Consider the following 22,188-nt stretch of genomic DNA (forward strand, 5'->3'; position numbering starts at 1 on the left):
ATGGAGACTTCCAGGGTGAGGCTCAGTGGCACGGGAGGAGGAAGGAACTGGGGAAATCTAGGGTTCTGTAATCAGAAGAGGCCAAGCACAAAGTGAAATAATATTCTTTCTCACTCTTCTTCCCCCACACTCCCCAACTTTAGGGTCAGGAACCTAGCTGTGGGCAAATGGGCAGAGCCCAGTTGTGCTTATTGAAGGGGCACAGTATAAACCCTTCCCTGCCACCCAGAGACCATAGACTAGGAGGATTTTATTTGGGGAGGGACTCTGCTGATTCTTCATCTTAAGGATAAAGAAATGAAGCCTCCAGTGAGGAAGAGACCTGTCTAAAGTTAGGTTATATCAGAATTAGGATTCCAGTCTAGATCTCTTGATTCCTAAAGCCCTAATCCTCCTCCTCGACAATGAAAACTAAAGGAGGCATATGGAAGTCTTAGGTCAGAGGAAGGAGAGCACGGGGGAAAGGGGGTTGTACGGATTTTATCTCCAAGCATTTGAAGACTTGGCATGAGAAAGGGCAAGACTTGCTTGGAATGGCCCCAGGAGGGTCAGAAGGGATGGAGCTAAGTAGAAGAGGGGAAGATTTCAGTTCAGGTAAGGAATTGAAAGGCCCTAAAAGGCAAAAGCCTGCCTCAAGGGGCCATAAGACTATATACATCTACACCTAGATCCTTGAGGTTGTTGAGTCCATCCCCTCTTACCGAAGTGATTGCCATTCATTTCCTAATTAGTTTTTCTGTCTCAAGCCTCCCCCTGCCCCCATCCTATACACTACCACCAAAGTAGTTTTCCAGATATGACTATGTGAGATTTCCCCTCAAATAAGATAGGAACTCTTCAGTTTAACTTGTAAAACCTTCCATGACCTGGTGCCAATCCATCCCATATCCTTGGTCACTGCTTCCTCTTACATTATCTGCCATTTGTCTGCTGTAAAAGGAGGGATTGGATTCAACAACTTCAAGGAGCTAGATGAAAACCTGAGTTAAAATGGTGGTTGTATGATCAGAGGCATCATGGATGAGCACTTGAGGGGAAATTGTGAAAGGGATTCCTGTTCAGACCATGGATTGAACCAGATGGCCTCTGAATTTCCTTTGAGCTTTAAGATTCTGGAATTTTCCAGAGAAGGCCTAAATTAAATGTTGCTCAGTCAAGGACTAAAGTAGGAGCTATCATGGGTGTCTTTGGCAATCTGGTGAAGCTGGTGGACCCCTTTTCAGAATCAAGTTTTTTCTTTTAATCACAATAAAAGGAAATGCAAAGTTTCAATTAGAGGTTGGTGAAAATAAAAATTTTCCAAACAAATTTACAGACCCTCTGAAATCACTCAAAGGACTCCTTGGATTTGGTGGCCCAGAAAGAAAAGATTAAAGCTGGGACAGGATGGGGGCTCCTGGAAAGCTCTGACAGCAATATAGAAGAGACACCAACTTATTTAGTTCCCAACTCAGATGAGGTGGGGGTGGGATGCTTTTCTGGGCAGAAGTTGTAGATTTTCCTGTCTTTTAACTTTTTTTTTAGTTTTTTTTTCAAGGCAATGGGGGTTAAGTGGCTTGCCCAAGGCTACACAGCTAGGTAATTATTAAATGTCTGAGACTGGATTTGAACCCAGGTCCTCCTGACTCCAGGGCTGGTGCTTTATCCACTGCACCACCTAGCTGCTCCCTTTTAACTTATTTTTAAGACTTCTAAAAGACCTAGGCACAATTTACCTTCAGGGATTAGTATGATTCCAATGACTCCCTTGGTCTTCCACTATTTGTCCTTATCTCATCCCAATAGACACATTGATGCCTCAAATCATCATCATCATTTCCATACAGAATTAACTTATGATGCCAAGGACTAGTTTGGGGTAACTGTTTTTTTTTTATGCCTGACAATGCTCTCTATGTTGGAAAGAATTATGTACCCAGGGATAAGAGAGTCCTGGGTTCGATTTCTAGTCCTAGCTTTTATCAGTTATCTGACTGTGGGCAAGTCATTTCCTCTTCAGAGCCACAGCTTCCTCATTTGCAAAATGGGGAATCAATAATACTTACAACGCTGACCTAAAGAGGATGTTGGAAACTGCTTTGTAAACCTTAGCGTATTATTTTCGATCTCGTCTTAGACTCAGGGTAATCAGTGTGACGTGGTGGAAAGAGAACTGCATATACAGCTCAGACCTAAGTGTGAGGGAGAACCATGATGTTGGCTGCACAGCCTTGAATAAGCCACTTCCTTTAAGTCTCAGTTGCCTCATCTGGAAGGGGTATAATGACAACACCACCACCACCATCTGCTTTACGATACTACTGAGAGCAAATTATTTTGTAAATCTTAAAGGGCCCTCAGTATATTTGGTGAACCAAGGAATTTTTAAATGGTTAGTTCTGATCAATGTCCTGATCCAGAATCTTTTGTGAAACCTCATTGTTATTGATATAAAACCCAAACTTCTCACCTTGGCATTTAAGGAGAAAACATGGTACCTTGTATAGAAGATAAGAGAGTCTGAGGACCTAAGTTCAAACTTGGTTCTGTTGTTTGCTATTTCTGTTACTTTATCTGAATTTCCTCCTCTCCAAACTAAGGAGATTGAGCCAGAAGGGCTCTGAGATCCTTCTTAGATACAGATTTCTGTTCCTCTTACGTGACTCATCTGATCAGTCTTGGCTTCCACTCTGCCCTTTATACTTTATCCAAAACCATTCATACTGCTTCCCAAACTTGCCCAAATTCAGTGACTTTGGCCACATTATTCCCTCTGCCCTAGATGCCATTTCTGCCCTTCTTGTCCTTCCTATTCCCTTCCCTTTCATTTCTATTTATTACAATCCCCCAGGTCCTTCCAATTCCTCTATAAAGCCATCTTGAGTTTTCTGTCCCCTGAGCGCCTCCCAATGCTTTGCTTGTTAAGTCAATTGATGTGAACTGAACCATTTTCTGTTTTATTTCCCTACTAGAAGATGAGATCCTTGAGGGGAGGGATTATATCTTAATCTCTAGAGGCTCTTTAGGCACCTAGCACAATGTCAGGTATTCAGTAGGCACTTAATATATTTTTTGACAGAATAACTGAATCAAGAGGAAGGATATCCCTCAGCATCACATACTGAAATGTAAAAGGAATAATTCAGGCAGTGTTGAATCCCTCCCAGATGGTTGTGAAGATCCAATGAAATAATAATCAAAGCATTCTGCAAACCTTAAAGTGTTTAATAAACTTTCCCAATTATTACCCACTCTTTCTTATCTGACATGTGATATATACTTAATAATGCTTAATTGCTTACAATTCGAATGATGAACCTCCAGCTGCCTCTCTGACAAAGTGTAGTTTGAGACTGAAAGAATTGTGTCAGAGTAAGGAACTGGAGTCAAGAAGGCCTTAGCTGCAATTCCACCTAGATACATACTAGGGCAAGTCCTTAATCTTCCCCAGCCTCAGTTTTCTCATCTGTAAAATGGGGTAATAACCACCCCTAGGGTTGTTGAGAAGACTAAACAAGGTAAGGTATAACTAAATTGTTTTGTAATTTAAAACTACATAAATGTTCATGTTATTTGAATAATTTTGCAAAAATTACTGTAGAAATACAGGAATCAGTATTGTTTAATGTATTAAACTCCTACTCTGCGTCTGTGCTCAGAGGTGAGGATAAAAAGCTGAAAAATGAGATAGAGGAGCTAGGTTAGAGCCCCGACCCTGGAGTCAGAAGAACCTAAGTTCAAATCCAATCTCAGACACTTAATAATTAACCTTAGCTATGGACCCCACTGCTTTGCAAAAAAAAAAAAAAAAAAAATAGAAAGTCCCTGCTCTCAAGGAGTTTATAGTCTACTGGGAGTGATCTGATATAAAAACACAAAAATCAATAGATATTTTACAAGATAGATTTTGGAGGAGTAAAGGAGAAATTGGACAATGTGCTTTGAGAAATCTCAGGAGGGAGGCCATTATTTTCAACCGGGAGGTTTCAAGGAAGGTAGGACCATTCTTTAGAGATCTAACTACAAGGCTCTGAGGCTCATTTTTCCATTGTTGTTTTGGGAATGACAGGACAAAAATGACGGACCAAAAAAGTGCTACTCCAGATAATAAGGAAAGAGTGAGAGAACATACAGATGCCATTGGCGAATTCAAAGCCCCTTGTCCAGATGAACTTCATTCTCCGGTCCTAAAAAAGCTGAGCTTCAGGAAGTAATCTTGGAATGATCCCCCAAAATGAAAAAGGTCAGCAGGACTGGGGAAGATCAAATGTCCCAGTTTTTAAAATGGAAAGAGAAGAGTCTGCACACCACAGGCCAGTACATTTGACCTGATTTCTGAGAAAATTTTGGGACTGCTGGTTGATGAATAGCTTGAAAGAAAAGCGATGACTACAAAGTGTTGAGGTGACTTCATCAAGAACAGGATGTGACTGTCTAAATTCTCTTGCCTTTTTTTGGGACTAGTTTTAGATGGTGGAGAGATGAAAGAGATGTTGCAACTATAATTTTCCTAGATTTTAGCCCCAGCTCTGAGATATCATAAAATGTCTCATCATCTGGATAGATGTGGATTGAATGAGGGTAAAATGAGATTTGAACCTGGTCGGAAGGTTAGTTTTAAAGATTAGTTGTAACTAGCTCTAAGTTGACATAGAACGAACTCTCCAGTGAGCATTAGAAATCTCTACTTGCTTCTGGGTTGTTTAATATTTTTATTGATAACATGGTTAAAGGTATAGATGGTATAATCTTATAATTTGTGAATGACCCCAAACTGGGATGAGGGAAGGCTAGCATACTAGATAACAGTCAAACATAACAAACAAAGATAACAGTCATCCCAAAAGATGTTTTTTTTTTTTAAGTTGGTTTGTTTTTTGCAAGGCAATGGGGTTAAGTGGCTTGCCCAAGGTCACACAGCTAGGTCATTATGAAGTGTCTGAGGCCAGATATCCCAAAAGATGTTGATGAACTAGAAGAGTTCTTGTGACTTTTTTGCCTGGTTCAACTTGGGTAGTCAGTCTGAAGAAACTTATGAACTCTATCTCAGACTCATGTTTTGAATATATAAAATACATGGGATTACAATTACATTGGATTACAAATTATACTGAGAAAGAGTTACTAAATTATATTTTAAAAATTCCCATGAAGCCTAGGTTAAGAACCCCTAGCATAGATCATTGAATCTAATTAGATGGGGTCCAATAAGGATATATATCTATAAATCTACACATCTCCACTCCACACTGTTGGGGAAATAATGATGATGATGATGATTATTATTACACAGTTGGAAGAATATGATTAGATAGCAGCTTTTCTGAAAAAGTTTTAGGTGCTTAAGCGGACCACCAGCCCAACATGAGCAAGCAATCAGATGTGAGATTGTAAGATTATACCATCCAAATCATCAATAAAAATATTAAATAGCCCAGGGTCAAAGGGTCAATGCGATTTTGAGTCACATTAAGAGATAATGAACTTCCACAACTCAGGAAGCGAGATTTGCCCCATGCTCTGCCCTCATTGACCCGCATCTGGAATCACAGTTTTAGAAAGATCTTGATAAATTAAAGAATGTCTGGATCGGTTGAAGGAATAGGGCATTCTTCCTGAAGAAAAGACTTGGGGGGGGGGGGGCATGGAACTGTTTCTAAGGATCTGAAGGGGCATCTGGTGGCAGAAAGAATGGATTTGTTTTAACTTGCCCTGAGGGAAGAAATGGAGGCAACTAGGGCAAGTTACCAAAACAGGTTAATCCAGGCTTACCCTCAGGGAAATCTTAACAATGAGAGCTGCCTCAAAGGAGAAAGGGAGGCTTTGGGAGGTGGGGAATTCTGCCTCCAGGGGAGTCAAGGTCTTCAATCAAATCTGGATGATCACTTTCCCTTCTGTGCTAGTTAGAGATTCCTTTCCTTCTGTGGATTGACCTGGATGGTCTTGGAGGTGCTCCCCAAAGACCAAATTCTGGGGTTCTTCGCTCCCCCTCCCCTTTCCCCATCAATCATCAAGTCTTGTTGATTCTACCTCCCCAACTTTCTTGGATAGGTGTCTTCTTCACTCACACAGCTGGGTCAAATGCTCATCGCCATCCCTCTATATTATTGTGATGACTTTCTAATCCTCTCCCTAAACCCCAACTCCTAGGGTCCTCCCCCTAGCTGCTACAATGACAGTCCTAAACTACAGTTCTAGCTACATCACTTGCTTGAGAAGCTTCAGGGACCCCCTCTGGCCTTTAGGTTAGCATAGAAGTCTCTCTGGGGGGCATTTAAGGATCTTTGAAATTTCACTCCAACTTACTTTTCCAGACTGATGGCCTATTTCTCTCTTTCACGTGTTCTGTGTTCCAGACAAATTAAACTATGCTTTGCCTTTATAAAAATAACTAAAGTTCCTGCTTTTGAAACTATGACTTTGCCCAGGTTGTGTACCATACCTGCAGCATTTTCCCTCTTCATCTTTGCCCCTTGGAAGCCTTTGATCGTGCTTAATTTAGACACCACCTTTCTCATGGAGTTTTTCCTGATTCCCTCATTCGTTAGAGTTGTCTCGCAACCAAACTTTTCATATATATTATTTATCTATTTTGGGTTGTCTGATGTGTGGACATGTTGTGTCCCTTACCCCCGCCCCCCACATTTCCATTAGAGGTCAAAGATTGCTTGTTTTAGTTTCAGTATCTTCAGCACAAACAAATTGATTAAAAAAATGATTGCTTTAAATAAGACTGCATGTAAGAGAGGCCACCTGAACTGGGCCTTATTTATTGTTTCTGATGTAGTTTTTAGATTCACATCCCACGCCCCTGATCCTCCAGATTCTAGTTTGGGATAATGTCCAGGCCTGTCCCACCAGACCAGGAATACTTGACTGTAGAAACAGGCAAAGTTGTTGAGGAAGGGTGAGGATAGAGAACCAAGAGCCAAAGAAGAGAAGGAAGACTCCCCAAGCACCCACCTACCTTCGATTTTGTATGGTCCATTGTCCCTGGGTGCAAGGCAAGTCATACTTCTGTCTCCTCAGAGCATATGCCTCAAAAAAGAGGGCCACTCCATAGTCAAGAGACGGGACCTGCAGGGGAGGGGGTACCGGGAATGAACAGCTGATCCAACCCAGAAGAAGAAACCTGGTAGTGCTTGTGAGCTGACCTCAGAAGCAATGGGGGATGAATCAGGATTTGGTTTCTTTCTTTAAACCCAACTTTTTCTGTTGTGTCAGGAGACTGTTGGTGAGGGGTTGAAGCCCAGGGTTCTTGGAAGCTTACCATCAGATGCCAGGTACAGTGGGTACTAGGGGAGTAGTAGCTGGGATAGTAGGGGGTGCTGATGTTTCCCTGTAGCTCCAGCTTGCCCTCCAGGGTTAGGTTCACCTGGCAATCTGACAAAAGAGAAAAACAGCTCAGTCAAATCAAATTATTTCCACTTCAAAGATGAGGAAACTGAGACTAAGAAAAGGTTAAGTGATTTGCCTAATCTACACTGATTTATAAATCAATTCAAAGGATTGCAGGAGCATCCATTTAAAGATGGAAGGACTCTTTGAGATCATCTAGTTCATTTTAGAGTTGAAGAAACTGAGACCCAGAATTTGAAGCACTCTGCCCAAAGACACACAGAGGTTAATTTGTAGTCATAATTTGCCCCTAGGTCCTTTGATTCCAAGTCCAACCTTTTCTCCACTATGAGAATAAACTTCCCATGTCTTCTTATATTCCAGACCTTTTTAGCCATTTCCTTTTCTTTAAGTCACAGAAAACTCTAGCTCTCCTTGGACTGGCATGACCCAGGAAGAAGAGGGTAGAGTTGGAGGGATGCTTGGTCCACCCATTCTAGAAGAAGCTGGGAGTTCAAGAGAATCTTAGAGATAATGTAGGACAGGTATGCTTAACCATTTTTATGTCATAGATTCTGGTAAATTGTGGGGTTTAATTTTTAATTAATTTATGTTTTAACCTTCACTTATATAAAGTTTGAGTTCCAAATTCTCTTCCTCTCAAAGTCATCAAGAAAGCAAGCAATATGGGAAGTGGGGGGGCAATTATATTGAACTCCAGTTATCAAAATATATTTTTTAAAAGTTTTCAGAATCTAGACTTAGAACCCCTAATTTAGTAAAGTTTCCTTATTTTACAGAAGAGCAAACCAAAGCCTAGGGAGAGAAAGTAATTTGCCCAAGGTCATGTATCATCAACTGCTTTGGCCTAGGCTGGAGCCCTCTGCCAGAGGCAAAGTGTGGTGCAGTTGGTTGATACAGCTCAGGGTTTGGAAACCTCTGAACCATCATGGGATGGGAGAGGAAGTGTCATCTGACTTCCCAGACTTATTCCATAATATTCTTATAAGAGGGCATGGGAAAAGCTGTCCTGCCTGTTTCTGGCTGACCAGGTTCTACCTCAGTTCCCCAAGTCTCTGGATTCTAGTCATGTGTGACACGATACTGAAGGATTTGGGAACTTTGGGGAAGATGATGTCATTTTTTTGATCCCCTGAACAGGCAGAGTAGATGATTCAGAGGACTTTTAAATGGAGAGGGTCTACCTCACCCTCTGTCTTTCAAAATCATTCCAGGTGGCAACATGCAACACTGGGAATCTGGGTGGTCTTTCTCCATGTGACAATTTGACCAAGTGGACTCAGCTGGGTGACCCTGAATCTGGGCCTCTGGCTGCCTCTCCTGCTTTATGGTTCTTTGCCTGACCCTAGGTGACTAATTCTGATCTTGAGATGGGTGTGCCCTGACTTGGGGACAGCCTTGGGAGTCTGAGAAGCGTGGAGATCCTGGGTCCAAGTCAGTGCTGACTTTCTGCTACTAAACTACTCTAGAAATGACCAATTACTTGGCCTGGTTTGTTAAGAGTCAACCATGAAGGAAGGGGAAAAGTCTGATCTGGGACCTTTCCCAGCATCCTCCCCACTCCCCCACTCATCCCCACGCTCCCCCAGCCAAGTGCTTTCCCCTTCAAAATTACCTTGCTTTTCAGCCCTCCCTCACTTAAATTCAATTCACTGGCATATCAAGCACCACCTCCCCGGTGTCATGGTCCTTTTCAAGAATGAAAGACAAATAATACAGTAACCACCGCCTTCCTTTTTTTGACAACATCCTGTATGTAACTATTTATGTTATTACTTTTTAAAAGGGGGTTTTTTTGGTATCCTCATTGCTTAGCATAGTAGCTGACATATAATTAGTGGCTCTCCATGTTTGCTGGTTGATTGACCAACAGTAGAAATACAAAATGCCAACCCAGCAGTCATGGCAAATACTTTCAGTTTTGATGGTTTTAATTCCCAGTTTCCCCATGGGTATAACAGCAATTATTATTGAATTTGGCTTAGTTTGTTTATGTTTTTCTCTCAACATGTGCTTCCTGTTGAATTGTTTCCATTGGGTCTGACGCTTTGTGACTCCATTTAGGTCTTCTTGGCAAAGAAACTGGAGTGGTTTGCCATTTCCTTCTTTAGTTCAGTTAACAGAAGAGAAAACTGAGGCAAACAAGGTGAAGCAATTTGCCCAGGGTCAAACAGTTGGATGTGCATCAGGTCTTCCTGTCTGCCCCACCTAGCTACTGCCCATATAGGCTAGAAAAAGTCTTTTATGTTGAACTGTTTTGCACCTCTATAGAAAGAAAATAAATTCCTATCCTTTATGTGATTTATATAAACACTTTTCTGCTCTACCTTCTGTGGCCTAGGTAAACCAACACCTAAGCTTTAAATGTTTTTTCCCTAGGGGTTTAGGAGTGGGGGTTTAACCCACTAAAATTTTAAGAAAGGGAGTCTGACCCTCCTTTTGGCTGATCAATTCCCACCCTGGACTGTACCTGGTCACCACATGTATGGATCTTCAGCAGAAAGGGCCAGGGGAGAGGATACTGTGTTCCAGCTCTCTTGATTCTCACACTTAAAATGCCCCGTCACATACCCAAGCCAAACTGACTTATTTCTTACTCCAACGAATCCCACCTCTGGGTTGTCCCAGTCCATTTCCTACCCTGACATCACCTCCTTCTTCACTTCTGCATTTTGGAATCCTTGATTCCTTCAAGGTTCCTTCTGGGTTCCTTCAAGCTTCAGCTCCTCTGGGAAGGATTTCCAGGTCTTTCTAATTGTTAGAGAACCTTAACACACATTGTGTTATAATTTTTCCTCTTATGTCACCCACAGAGGCATGAACACTCAACCACCTGGAGGGTAGATGTTCACTCAGCACCCTTCCATCATCACCTGCTTAGGTGGTGAGTGTCCTTCGGGGAAATCAGGACCTGTGCTGCTGCTGCCAGGAGAATAAGGGCAGCAGCCTCACAAACCACATGTGATGACACCTCTTACAAGGACCTTGATTGGACAGGAGGATCTGAATTTTAAAAATCTTACTGTAAATTGTATGGCAAGCAATTTGAGTTAGGGCTGGACAGTGGCAAACTGGCAGGTTAGCTTTTGGCCCCAGCACCCCTGCCCAGTCTGCAGAAAGTTGGCACTTAAAGGGTACTTGTTTAATTGAACTGAAAGATGGAATCAAGGGCCATAATGGAACTCTCAACCCAGGCTGTAACTCATTTTGTGACCTTGGGCAAGTCAGTGGCCCTCACTTTCCTCTTCAACAAAATGAGAGAGTTGGACAGGATGGTTTCTTAACTCCTTTGTTTGAGTTTATGAATCCAGGAGGGAAAAGGAGAGGGATGGGGTGGGGGAGGGAGGAAAGGAGAGTCAGAGGCACAGAGATAGAGTGACAGAGAAAGAAAGAGATAGAGAAAGACAGAGATAAAGAGGAGAGACAGACAGAAAGAGAAAGAGGAGAGAGAGGAGAGACAGAGAGGAGGCAGAGATAGACAGAAATAAAGAGAGAGATAGAAACAGAAACAGAGAGGAGGTACAGACAGAGGCAGAAAGATAGAGACAGAGAGAGAAAAGAAGAAAATTGAGGGAGAGGATAAAGAGGGAGAGAGAAGGAGTGAGAAGGGGAAGAGAGAGACACAGAAAGAAAAGAGGAGAGAGAGACACAGAGAGAGACACAGAGAGAGAGACAGAGAGAGACAGAGAGAGACAGAAAGAGACAGAGAGAGAGAGAGAGAGAGAGAGAGAGAGAGAGAGAGAGAGAGAGAGAGAGAGAGAGAGAGACATCGATATAACTCTTTGGGATTTCAAACTGCTTAATCAACATTATCTCACTTGATCTTTATCACAACCCTGTAAAGGGGCCCCAGATGAAGAAACTGAGACTCAGAGAAAAGTGATTTTTATGGGGTCCTGCAGCCAGCCAAATAAACAGTAGAGGTAAGATGCTAAGCCTCAAGTCAGAGGATTTTTCCTCTCCCACAATGCCTCCTCTTGGAATGGAGATGACAGAATTACACCAATTCCCATTTATGAATCTTTTAAACTTTACAAAGCACCTCCCCTCCAGCCCCTTTTCTGTGGGACAAACAGGTAAAATACTCTGTCACCACTTAAGCCCTGAGGGTGTGTGTCCATATACTGGCTCATGTCACTGCCTCTTTGCCAAGGACAGAGAAGGAAGGAGGGACAAGAGAAGGGGGAGATGGAGATGGAGACGGAGATGGAGAAGAGAGTAGACACCAAAGCCCCCTCAGTGGTTCTCTAGCTATTTCCTGTCCACCATTGGTGCATCTTAAGGCTAGATTGACCTACCCATAGTCAGGGAGAGGGTAGAATAAAAAGAGGGAGGTTACTGGGGCCTAGAGCTTCATGATAGATTGGAAGGGGATAATCTGGCCAAGTGAAATGAGTTCCTCCCCACTCTGAGAGGATTTTCCCTCACCCAGCCATGCGCAATGCCTTTTGCTCACCTTGGAAGACCACAGCCTGGACCGAGAGAGTGAAGGGGTCATAGTAGCTGTACAAGCCTTTCTTCCAGACCACAGACATGACGTGTCCTGAGGACAGGACTTCAACCACTGGTTCTTGGCGACTGCAGCCATAGAGTCTGAGGGGGAGATGGATAGTTTAGGGTTACACCTGAGGAGAAATCAGAAGTTTAGCAGAAAGAGGACTGGTTCAGGAACCAAAGAACCTCAGTTCAAATATGGTGCCAGATACGGAAAAGTTGACAAGTAACCTCTTCCCTTGGCCTCAGTTTCTTCACCTGGAAATAAATGGGTTAAACTAGTTGACTTCTGAGGTCTCTCCCAACTCTAAAATGCCAAGTTCCTATGACCTACCAGCTGGTTCAAACTCTCCCCTTTAGGTGCTGAAAGTCAAGGTTGGTAGAAAACCAAGGATCCCAGAAGACCTGACCCACTGAGGCTCCCCAGTCTTGTCTGGGCTACAGCAGGAAGAGATAACACTGGGGTTCCCCCCGAGAAGGTCTCCCCTCCCCTTGTCTTGTGGCTTTTTGGTTTCCCACCTAAGTACTAGAGTACCCCTAACTTACTCCTTCTGTCTTCCTCCCTCATTCAAATCTCCTATTCCTCTAACAACAAGCTTTTAGCTGACAACAAATTCACAACCATGTTAAATAACCAATAACTGCCTAGAAATCAGTGTAATTGGAAATGCCTTAATCCAAGAGAGAGAACTCTAATGGCGGACCCTCTAGCACTGTAATCATAGGGTGGCGAGGACATTATTGGCACCCTTCAAACCATGACTAATGTAGACAGTTCATTTAGATTGGTAGGATTGTAAGATTTAGAGCTGGAGGGCAGTCATTTGCTCCAACCCCTCTATTTCACAAATGGAGAAACTGAGACCTAGAGGAAGATAGGTGACTTCGCCAAGGTTGTACAGGCAATAAATCAAGGAAGGATTCAAATTCAGGTTTATTTCTACAGTACAATTTCTACAACATCATGCTGTAATTCCTAACCATTTAGCTACCTCCCAATAATGCGAATTTTACCAAAGGGAGTAAGGCTAGAATTATGGTAGGACACAGGACATTTGTAGCATATTTTATATAACATTTATGTAACATTTTTATATAACATTCACATAGAAGTGTATCCATAGAATATATGAATAAGGGGCAGCTAGGTGGGGCAGTAGATTCAACACCAGCCTTGGAGTCAGGAGCAGCTGAGTTCAAATCCTGCCTCAGACACTTAATAATTACCTAGTTGAGTGACCTTGGATAAGTCACTTAACCCCATTGCCTCGTAAAAACTAGCAAAACAAAACAAAAGAATGTATGAATAACTAATGCTGGAGTTCTCCCTGCCTTAGGTCTCTCTTCACTCCAACACATTCCTCACTGAGTTCTCAAATTGCTCTCCCCTCCTCAATAACCTCAGTGCCTCATTATTTTTAGGACCAAATATAAAACTTTCTATTTGACTTTGAAAGCCTTCACAGCCTGGTGTGTTCTTAGAGTTTCTGTCTTTTTATACCTTAACTCTCCTGGTGACATATGGTGACGCTGACTTTGTTGATCGTTATATTCCATCTCCCAACTCTATTTCTTTTACTGACTGTCCCTTCCAAGTCTGGCTCCCCGCCTGCCCCTTCCATGTCTCTACGTCCTGGATTCCTTCAAGATTCACCTTCTGCAGGAGATCTTTACTGTTCCTTTCCCAAGCTCTTTATGGCCCCAGAGCATGATGCAGTGACTGTTCTAGAGTTAATAGAAATCATATGTGTGCATGACATAAATTTATGAATTGTATGTAATATAGGTGTATGTATTGCATTTATATCTGTACCCATTGGGTGTATAGATTTCCAAATGTTTGCTGCCTTTTCTTCTTTTTCTCTCTTCTCCTCCTCCTCCTCCTTAATAAATGTTTGGTTGATTAACTGAATACAGTGTAGAATATTGAATGTGAGAATTGGAAGGGACCTTAGAACATGGGATGCTAGAACATAAACTCTAAAAATATAAAATGTGAAATCTAGAAAGAAACGTAGGTATTATTTAGTCCATTTCCCTTGTTTGAGAGAAAAGATACATGATCCAGAGAGAAGACCATGCAGTGATTCATCACAAACTAAATAATGCTAAGACCTGACCCTTGTTCCCAGCTGCCCATTGAGATGTCCTTCCCTGGCATCTCATCCTTTCCCAAGCTTAGGGTAAAGGAATACTTACGAGGTGATGAGACGGCTCTCAAGGGGTCCAGCGACATCATACATGGCTAACCTGTCTCGACATTCAGCCAGTGTCCATTCCAGGCGAAACTTGATCATGTGGTTCTCAGGTCCCTGAAGGTGCCACAGGCAGCTAGAGGCAAGATGATCAGGGCCTTTGAGCCGCACTATCTGGCCTTCACGGATGTAGTTGTATCGATAGCATCCTGGAGAGGGAGATAGAACCCCCTGATCCCTGTTAGCCCTGGGGAGAGAGTCTTGGGGAGCCGGGGACTCCAGAGGCTTTGTCCAGGGATAAGGAAGATAGGAGTGGGGTGGAGAGCAGGGTTAGTTCCTAGGTCAAGCAGATGCTGGGTTAGGTCTCCCAATTCCCTGGCCACCTTTCTATTTCTACCTGTTATCTCATCTCTCTGCGGCTGGTCTCATTCTGCCTGCCCAGTTCTTCTTCCCTTTATCCTGGCTCATCCTTCCACTGCCTCTTTCTACTTCTTGCTTGGCTTCCTCCTGTCTTCTCCCATGAGAATTTGATTCCCTTCATTCAATGAATGGAAAGAACTCTAGGGGCTCGATCACCACATACACACATGCACACCACCCCTGACTGGTACACAAGACCACCCAGAGGGCTGACTGTCAGGTTGATGCCTTCATTCTCCCTTCTCACATTCTCCTTGCTGGTTGGCTATTGGTCCTCAGGAAGGTTAGGGAAACTACATGGAATGAGGGCAGGGTCTCATAAACTGCTTGTGACTCTTCAGCTATAAGGTTCAGGATTGTACCTAAGTGTTTATATTTTTAAAACCTTTTTCCAAATCGCACATCAAATAGTTCTACCCAGTACATTAAAGTAGAAACCATACTGGGAGGAGATCTGGTTTCAGACCCTGCCTATGACATTTGCTAGCTGAGTAATCATGAGCAAATGTTCAACCTCCCAGAATCTCAGTTTCCTTTTCTGTAAAACAGGTATAATAAAGTTTACACTATTTTCTTCCCAGGTTTGTTGTGCATAGCACTTTGCAAGCCTTAAACTATTATAGGAATTATTTCTAATTATTTTTTTGCAGGAGAGTAACACTTTTTTTGCTTTATTATTTTGTGGTATAGAAATGTTTTCATCTTTGCTCTCTGAAAATTATGTATTTTTAAACATTTAAAAAGATAAAAAAATAAACTACGCCCTTAGTTACTTGGACTAAAGGTTGTATGGCAGAAACCTACCTTGGAGTCATGAGCCCTGGAAAAAAATCAACACTAACCTTGCAACCTCCCCATATATTTCTTCCTTCACTTACCTCTGCCATACACACACAGACACACACAGACACAGACATACATACATGCCCACATAAACACACTCAGAAAGTGGCAGTTAGATGTCACAGTTTCACAGAAACATGTAGGCCCACACCTCTTCACATGCACACAGTTCTGGAGGAAGGGAGGGGATGTTTTCATTACTCAAAGAACACACCCATACTCTACCCTGTTTGGAGTCCTCAGGATGAGCTACACACATATTATTGTGGGTTGAATTGTTTACACAAGTGGTGTGAATGCAGGCATGTATGTCCCACCCCCATTCCCATACCCCCACACCCAAACCCACACTTAAACCCCACATACCACCGAGATAGATTCCTTGTAAACATCAATGATTTCCCCCTTTTACTCCCCACTCACTCAAGTTCACAGAGAGATGTTTGACAATATAAGTGAGAAGAGTAGGTAAGGGTGGGGAGCAGAAGAAAGCAGGGGAGGAGGAGGAGAAGGAGGAATTGCAGAAGGAAGAAGAGGAAGAAGAGGAAGAGGAGGGAGAAGAGCAGAAGGATGAGGAGAGGAAGAAGGGAGAAGGGAGAAGAAGGAGGAGGAGGAGGAGAAGGAGAAAGAAAAAGAAGAAAAGGCAGTAAACATTTGGAAATCTATACAACCAATGGGTACAGATATACATGCAATACATACACCTATATTACATACAACTCATAAATTCATGATCACGCACACATATGACCTGTATCTTATGGTCCCTTAGATTTCTTACACTGGCACAACCCCAGGCATGTCCCTGCTGCACACCCAGTGAGTCCTATGCCCTCCCCTACCTCTCCTTGCTCCTCAGAAGCCCATCCAAGCAAAATAAGGAAACTCAAAAAGCAAAGGGAGACAAAAGTTGCCTACCCAGTGTAGAATTCAGCAAAACTATGTCTTTCATACTGGTCTCTGTTAAAAGGAACAAATGAAGAAATGAATGGAAGCAAAACTCAAAGAAAATTAAATCAAATGAAACTCCCAGAGCAGCTATATCTGCAGCCCAATGTATGTATGTGGGATTGGGGGCAGAATCGTCTTCCTCCTTGCCCTTGTGCCTTGCCCTCTCTGTTCATGCTTCTTCTCTTATCAATTTTCCTCCTGTTATGAACTCATGAATCCACATCCCTTCAGAAGAATCAGGCTGGTTTGTGAATCAAACTAAAATTGATTCTAGAGGGCAGAACTAGGAGTTAGGTGAAGGAGGAGGGGAATGTTCTCTGGAGTATTGGCAGAGAACTGAACTTGGTGTTAGGAAGATTTAGATTCAAGTCTTGCTTCTTTTACTTAGAAGCTGTGTTGCCCTGAATAAGTCACTTCATTTCTCAGGACCCTGAGGAAATTCTCAGAGGTTCCAAGGTATAGAGTATGATGATTTACATCAGTGGATCGATTTTCCTCAGCAGTGAAAGTTGCCATGGGGAGGGGAAATGTGGGGGTGGGGAGGGAGAGAGAGAGAGAGAGAGAGAGAGAGAGAGAGAGAGAGAGACAGAGAGACAGAGAGACAGAGAGAGACAGAGAGAGAGACAGAGACAGAGACAGAGACAGAGAGAGAGAGAGAGGGAGAGAGAGAGAGAGAGAGAGAGAGAGAGAGAGAGAGAGAGAGAGAGAGAGAGACAAGGAGGAGAAGAGAAAGTTAAAGTTGGAATGCTATTTACCATCTATGTGACCTTGGGCAAATCACTCTTCTCTTCTCCATGACTCAGTTTCCTCATTCATAAAAGGAGGGGATTGAGCTAGACTATAGGATTTACAGTTTGGATTTCCACCCAATAGAGATACTCTTTAAGATCCTTTCCATAGCAATGATCCTAAAGGGAAAGAACTTTCTTGGCAATTGGAACTGTTTAAAAACTCAGTGAAGTGTCCTCCTTCAGTAGAGAGTAGAAGGCTTTTCCAGAGACTGGATGATCTCTTTCCAGAGATGGACTCCAGCAGGATGACTTCTGAAGTCACTTCCTATTCTTGGATGCATTGATCCAATAGATCCTCAGGAGGCACTTGAAGGATCATCTTGAACTAAGCTATTTTCATTTCATTTAGTCAATGAGAGCTCAATCCTTTGCTCAAGGATTTTCTAGAATCTTCAAGAGGACAGCTGCTAAATTCTATCTAAACTAAGTTGTACCTTCCTTGGTGTCTGGCCCAATCCTCTGCAATAGTAGGAGCTTAAAAAAATATTTGTTGAATGAATGAATGAACCCATGTCACTTTTCAGTACAATCCAATATTTATTGCCCATTATGCGCCAAGCTTTGTACTAGATTCCTAAGGGTAAGTCTGGGATAGGTCCCCAGCTCCTGTCTATGTTATTCCCTCAGGCCCACCATCCCAGATATTCTTTTTGCTTCCTAATTGTTCCCTCATTCTCTTTCCTTAGTCCATTTTATTCTGTTTTATAGATAAGAGGAAGACTGCTTCTATTCCCTCCCAGGCCCCTATAGTCTTTGAGCCCATTCTGACCATACTGACCCAGAAGAACAAGGCCCCCAGGATCCACCTCATAGTCTTCCTCATCAGGGGTGCCACCTGTCTCATTGGCATTTGACATCAGTCGATCCACCAGCACCTCCTTCACAGCATCTGGCGTTAACATCTGACGGCGACTCTCAGGGATTTGGAGAATGAACCAGAAGAAGCAGGTCAGAGGCCCTTCCCTAAGGAGGAAGAAGTCAACAGTTCTCTGGCCTCTTTCTCTAAAATGTCTAGGATACTTGGAGGGGGTAGTGAGACAATCCTTAGCAAAAGGCATGGAATATAAAAATATTTGTGGACAGATCCAGAGTTGGAAGGGCTCTCAGAAAAGTGAATATTGATATTTCTTTCAAACTCAACTCTTCTAGGACTTTTCCACCCTATTCCTCTCTTTTTTTTTTTGTCTCAGTCTCTACATCTGTAAAATGGGTTTAGAACTGAATGATACCCAAGGTTCTTTCTAGTCCTAATCTCATATTCTAAGGTTCTTTCCAGATTTTATATTCTGTGTTCTAAATATACTTTGTCATCCTATGTTCTTCCAAGCTCTGACATTCCCCATTCTAAAGTCTCTTTTAGCTTTGACATTCCCTGTTCTATGACCCCTCCTAGCTCTGATATTCCCTGTTCTAAAGTCCCTCCTAGCCCTGACGTTCTCTTATGCTAATGGCCTGACATTTCATGTTCTTAAGTCTCTTCTAGCCCTGACATTTGCTACTTTAAGACTTCTGGCTCTGACGTTTTCTGTTCTGAGCCCTCTCCTAGATCTGATATCCCTGTTGTAAACTCCCAGCTCTTATATATCCCATATTCTTTTTTTTTTGCAAGGTAAATTGGGTTAAGTGGCTTGTCCAAGGCCACACAGCTAGGTGATTATTAAGTGTCTGAGACCGGATTTGAACTCAGGTACTCCTGACTCCAGGGCCAGTGCTCTATCCACTGTGCTGCTTCCATCTCTGACATTCTAAAATTTTAAGGTATAACAAAAAGTCAAAAAGGACCCAATCCCTGTCCTCAAAGAGTTTATATTCTACTGGTGGGAAACATATCATCAAATAAATAAATGCAAACTACATACAAAGTAGATGTAAAGTAATTTCAGGGAGACCTTTAGTAAGTCACTCAACTCTTCCATCCTTCTTTCCTTCCTTTCTCCATTACAGTGTTTAGTCTAGGTCAGAATCTTTTTTTGTGTGTCATGGATCTCTCTGGTTATCATTCTAGTGAAGTTCATGGACCCTTTTCAGAATTATGTCTGTAAATGCATGCAAAAGATTTGAAAGGAATCAATTATACTGAGATGCAGTTTTTCAATTTTTGTCTAAGTTCATGGACTTAGAGGTTAATAACCTCTATGTTCGAGGTGGCATCTGAAACATCAAAAACTGGTTTATTTTTAGAATCTGTCATGCATCGAGAAGCAATTTGGAATAATGGAAAAACACTGGAGAATTACAGTTCAAATTCCAACTCAGCCACTTATCACCTTGGTGATGTCCAATTGATCTGCTCATTTCTTTGAGACCATTTCCTGATTTGTAAAAGGAGAATACTGGATTGAATGAGCTCTGAGGTCTTTTCCAATACATTACTGATCCTACCAGCTATAGGTCCTTCTGTTACTTCCAATCTTCACAAAATTCTTGTTAATTCTGTGGACTATTCCTCTGAATGAAGTAGGGTACATTAGGATTTGAGAGACCCAGTAGAGGTTAGTTTAAAGTTTTATATAAAAAGTTCATATAAAATAAATAAAATAAAATTTACAGAGTTTTTTTTAGGTTTTTTTTTTGCAAGGCAATGGGGTTAAGTGACCTGCCCAAGGCCACACAGCTACATCATTATTAAGTTTCTGAGGCAGGATTTGAATTCAGGTCCTCCCGACTCCAGGGTCGGTGCTCTATCCACGGTGCCACCTAGCTGCCCCCCTTACAGTTTTAATGGTTCTTGATAGTACCCACCTAAGAGAGGGCTGGAGAAAAGGGATCCATGACTCACCCAAATGCGTATACCGTGCTTGTGTTGTAATATGGGGCCAGGCGGGTAGCAAAGATGAGGTCCCTAAGCTGGAAAAAAAAATCTCATTTGTCATTCCCTTCACCCAGACACACCCAGACACACTCACACTCACAGAACTTTTCATTGTCTGGCTAACGTTCCCTGATCTCATAGTCCTCTTCCTAGATGTGTGCCGATAAATATTTAACAATTAATTCCGGAGGGCAGCTAGGTGGTTCAGTAGATAGAGCACTGGCCCTGGAGTCAGGAGGATCTAAGTTTGAATTTGACCTCAGACACTTAATAATTCCCTGTGTGACCTTGGGCAAGTCACTTAACCCTATTACCTTGCAAATAACAAAAAATAAAAAAATAAATTAACTTAAAACCCCCTCAAAACAGAACCAAAAAACTGAATAAATTCTGGGGTAGGGGACAGGGATTATAAACATGAGACACTTGGAAATTTATTTTGTATTATTAACATTTTTCTTAAGTTTAGACATTCAATAAAATAATACATCGTCCTGATTTCTTGAGTTCCCGTTTCTGAGATCTAAGTGCTCACACTGAAAACTTGGCACACCTCTTCCTGTTCCATTTTGTCCATCCCATGAAACCTTTCTTGATTTATCTCATTCAAGTCCATGTATCTCATGACTGGCTCTCAGTCTTCAGTACTTATGGGGGCACCTGTCAACCCCTCTCTTAGCTTCCATTCACAGAAGCTCTCCTCCATGCCTTTGCAAGCATCTTGAGACCCCTGTGATGCCAACCTTACTTCTAGATCAAAGATTACACCTCATCCTCTCCCTTTCTCCTCCTCCCTCCACAGTGCATCTTAGCACAGGGATCTTTTTTACAAAGGGGTCATTCAAACTGAATCACTGACGGTCACAAGTTACCTGGTTCCTTGCCATCTTCTTTCAAGATGCCATGCCATGCCTTCCCAATTCAAGGATCAACCCATTTCTCAGAATTGTTTTGGGTTTTATTTTAAACCTCTCTACCCAAGACAGTTCACATCACAGAAACATTCATGTGATCCCACCTTCCTATCCAGACTATACTGCAGACCCATTAACTTCTGTCCAGTCCACGTCATAGGACCACCAGCTCTCACCCATCCTTTTCTCCTTTCAGTCTTTCCCTACCATTTTCTGGGCTTTGGTAGTTTCGCTTCGAAAGGCATTAGATTCCCGGCGGGAGAGGTCCAAGGAAAAGTGGCGATTGAGTACCCGGATACTACCTGAGTACCACTGGCTGACTGTCACTTCTCTCTTGTATCCTATGCAAAACAAAGCTGGGTGTTAGCCTGGCAGGTTGGGGAGGGAGCTTGAGGAATATGTTCAAAGGGATCATTAACTCTCAATCACTACCAGGGACGGGGCAAGTAGTAACTCTCAAAGCGGTTTGTTCCATCGCTGGACAGCTCATTGTTCTGGTCTTCCCTTGTCTCAAGACAGAATCGACCTCCCTGTAACTGCCACCAATTAGCCCCAACTCCCCTTAAGCTTAAGCGGTGCCAATCAAGGGTGTTTAGCCTTGGCTTTCAGGGTTGCCTTTTTCAGTTCTTCTCTCTCAGGCCCTGGCCAACAGACGAATGAAAGGTCCCGAATTATAATCACCCCTAAGGCCATTAGAGCTAAAACTAGAGCTCATTGCCCATGGAGAAAATTCAAGTTGGGAGGAGACCTGGGAGGCACGAGGGACAATCCTATAGCAGGGAGGACTGCTTATCCCAGAGAAAATTGGTGTGGCTTAGGAATGGGGGAAGAAGTCTAACGGGGAGGAGGTATCCATAGATCCTCGCTAGGGGCAGCTGGAGGATTCGTGCTTCACATTCTAGCCAAGAAACACATCACCCCGGAAATTGGCATCCTGCACCAAAGCTCCATTTGCCATGTGTTAGTTATCACTCTCATCCCGGCCCCCAGTGTTTTAACCTTCAGTTACCTAGGAAATACCAGAGCAGGACTCCACCTGCTGCCAACATCAGCAGAGCAAGCCACAGAGGAGCGAGGCGGATGTAGTCTCGTCCTCTTCTCTTGGGGTCCTCAGGGGCTTTCGCCTTCCCAACTGGACCCTGGCCTCTTTGCATGGACCTTGGTTCCTCCATGTCCACTCCATATAACTGCCCTTGGACTGCCTGCCCATTGCCCCTCTGTTCTTCCTCTTCCATCCTGGACTTCTGGAAAAGAGAATAAGGATCATGGGGGGGGGGGGGGATTGAACAGCACCAGTGGCTCACATAGGTCAACAGCAGGAAGAAGTCAGAGGATCTGGGTTCAAATTCTCCCCTTGACATTACCTGTGTGTCTAGGGAAAAGTCGTTTATCTTTTCTATGACTCAGGTTCCTCATCTATAAAGTGATAC

General features: G+C 42.8%; 1 protein-coding gene across 2 annotated transcripts in view; it reads right to left on the bottom strand.

Annotated features, from left to right (window-relative positions):
• TMPRSS6 (transmembrane serine protease 6) overlaps positions 1 to 22,188 on the bottom strand; it is a 51,248-nt gene that overhangs the window by 24,422 nt on the left and 4,638 nt on the right. The window contains exons 2-10 of one of the 2 annotated variants that reach the window (XM_074226856.1): positions 21,768 to 22,002; positions 20,966 to 21,099; positions 19,812 to 19,879; positions 17,811 to 17,995; positions 16,209 to 16,250; positions 14,032 to 14,236; positions 11,795 to 11,931; positions 7,250 to 7,362; positions 6,947 to 7,056 (exon numbers count right to left, since the gene is read on the bottom strand). In XM_074226856.1, coding sequence (XP_074082957.1) covers positions 6,947 to 7,056; positions 7,250 to 7,362; positions 11,795 to 11,931; positions 14,032 to 14,236; positions 16,209 to 16,250; positions 17,811 to 17,995; positions 19,812 to 19,879; positions 20,966 to 21,099; positions 21,768 to 21,993 — 1,220 coding nt within the window. In that variant the 5' untranslated portion in view covers positions 21,994 to 22,002. The remainder of the gene's footprint in view (positions 1 to 6,946; positions 7,057 to 7,249; positions 7,363 to 11,794; positions 11,932 to 14,031; positions 14,237 to 16,208; positions 16,251 to 17,810; positions 17,996 to 19,811; positions 19,880 to 20,965; positions 21,100 to 21,767; positions 22,003 to 22,188) is intronic. The other variant, XM_074226857.1, reaches the window with a different exon arrangement.

This window comes from Macrotis lagotis, chromosome 2 (assembly GCF_037893015.1).
Source record: "Macrotis lagotis isolate mMagLag1 chromosome 2, bilby.v1.9.chrom.fasta, whole genome shotgun sequence".
NCBI classification, from domain to species: domain Eukaryota; kingdom Metazoa; phylum Chordata; class Mammalia; order Peramelemorphia; family Peramelidae; genus Macrotis; species Macrotis lagotis.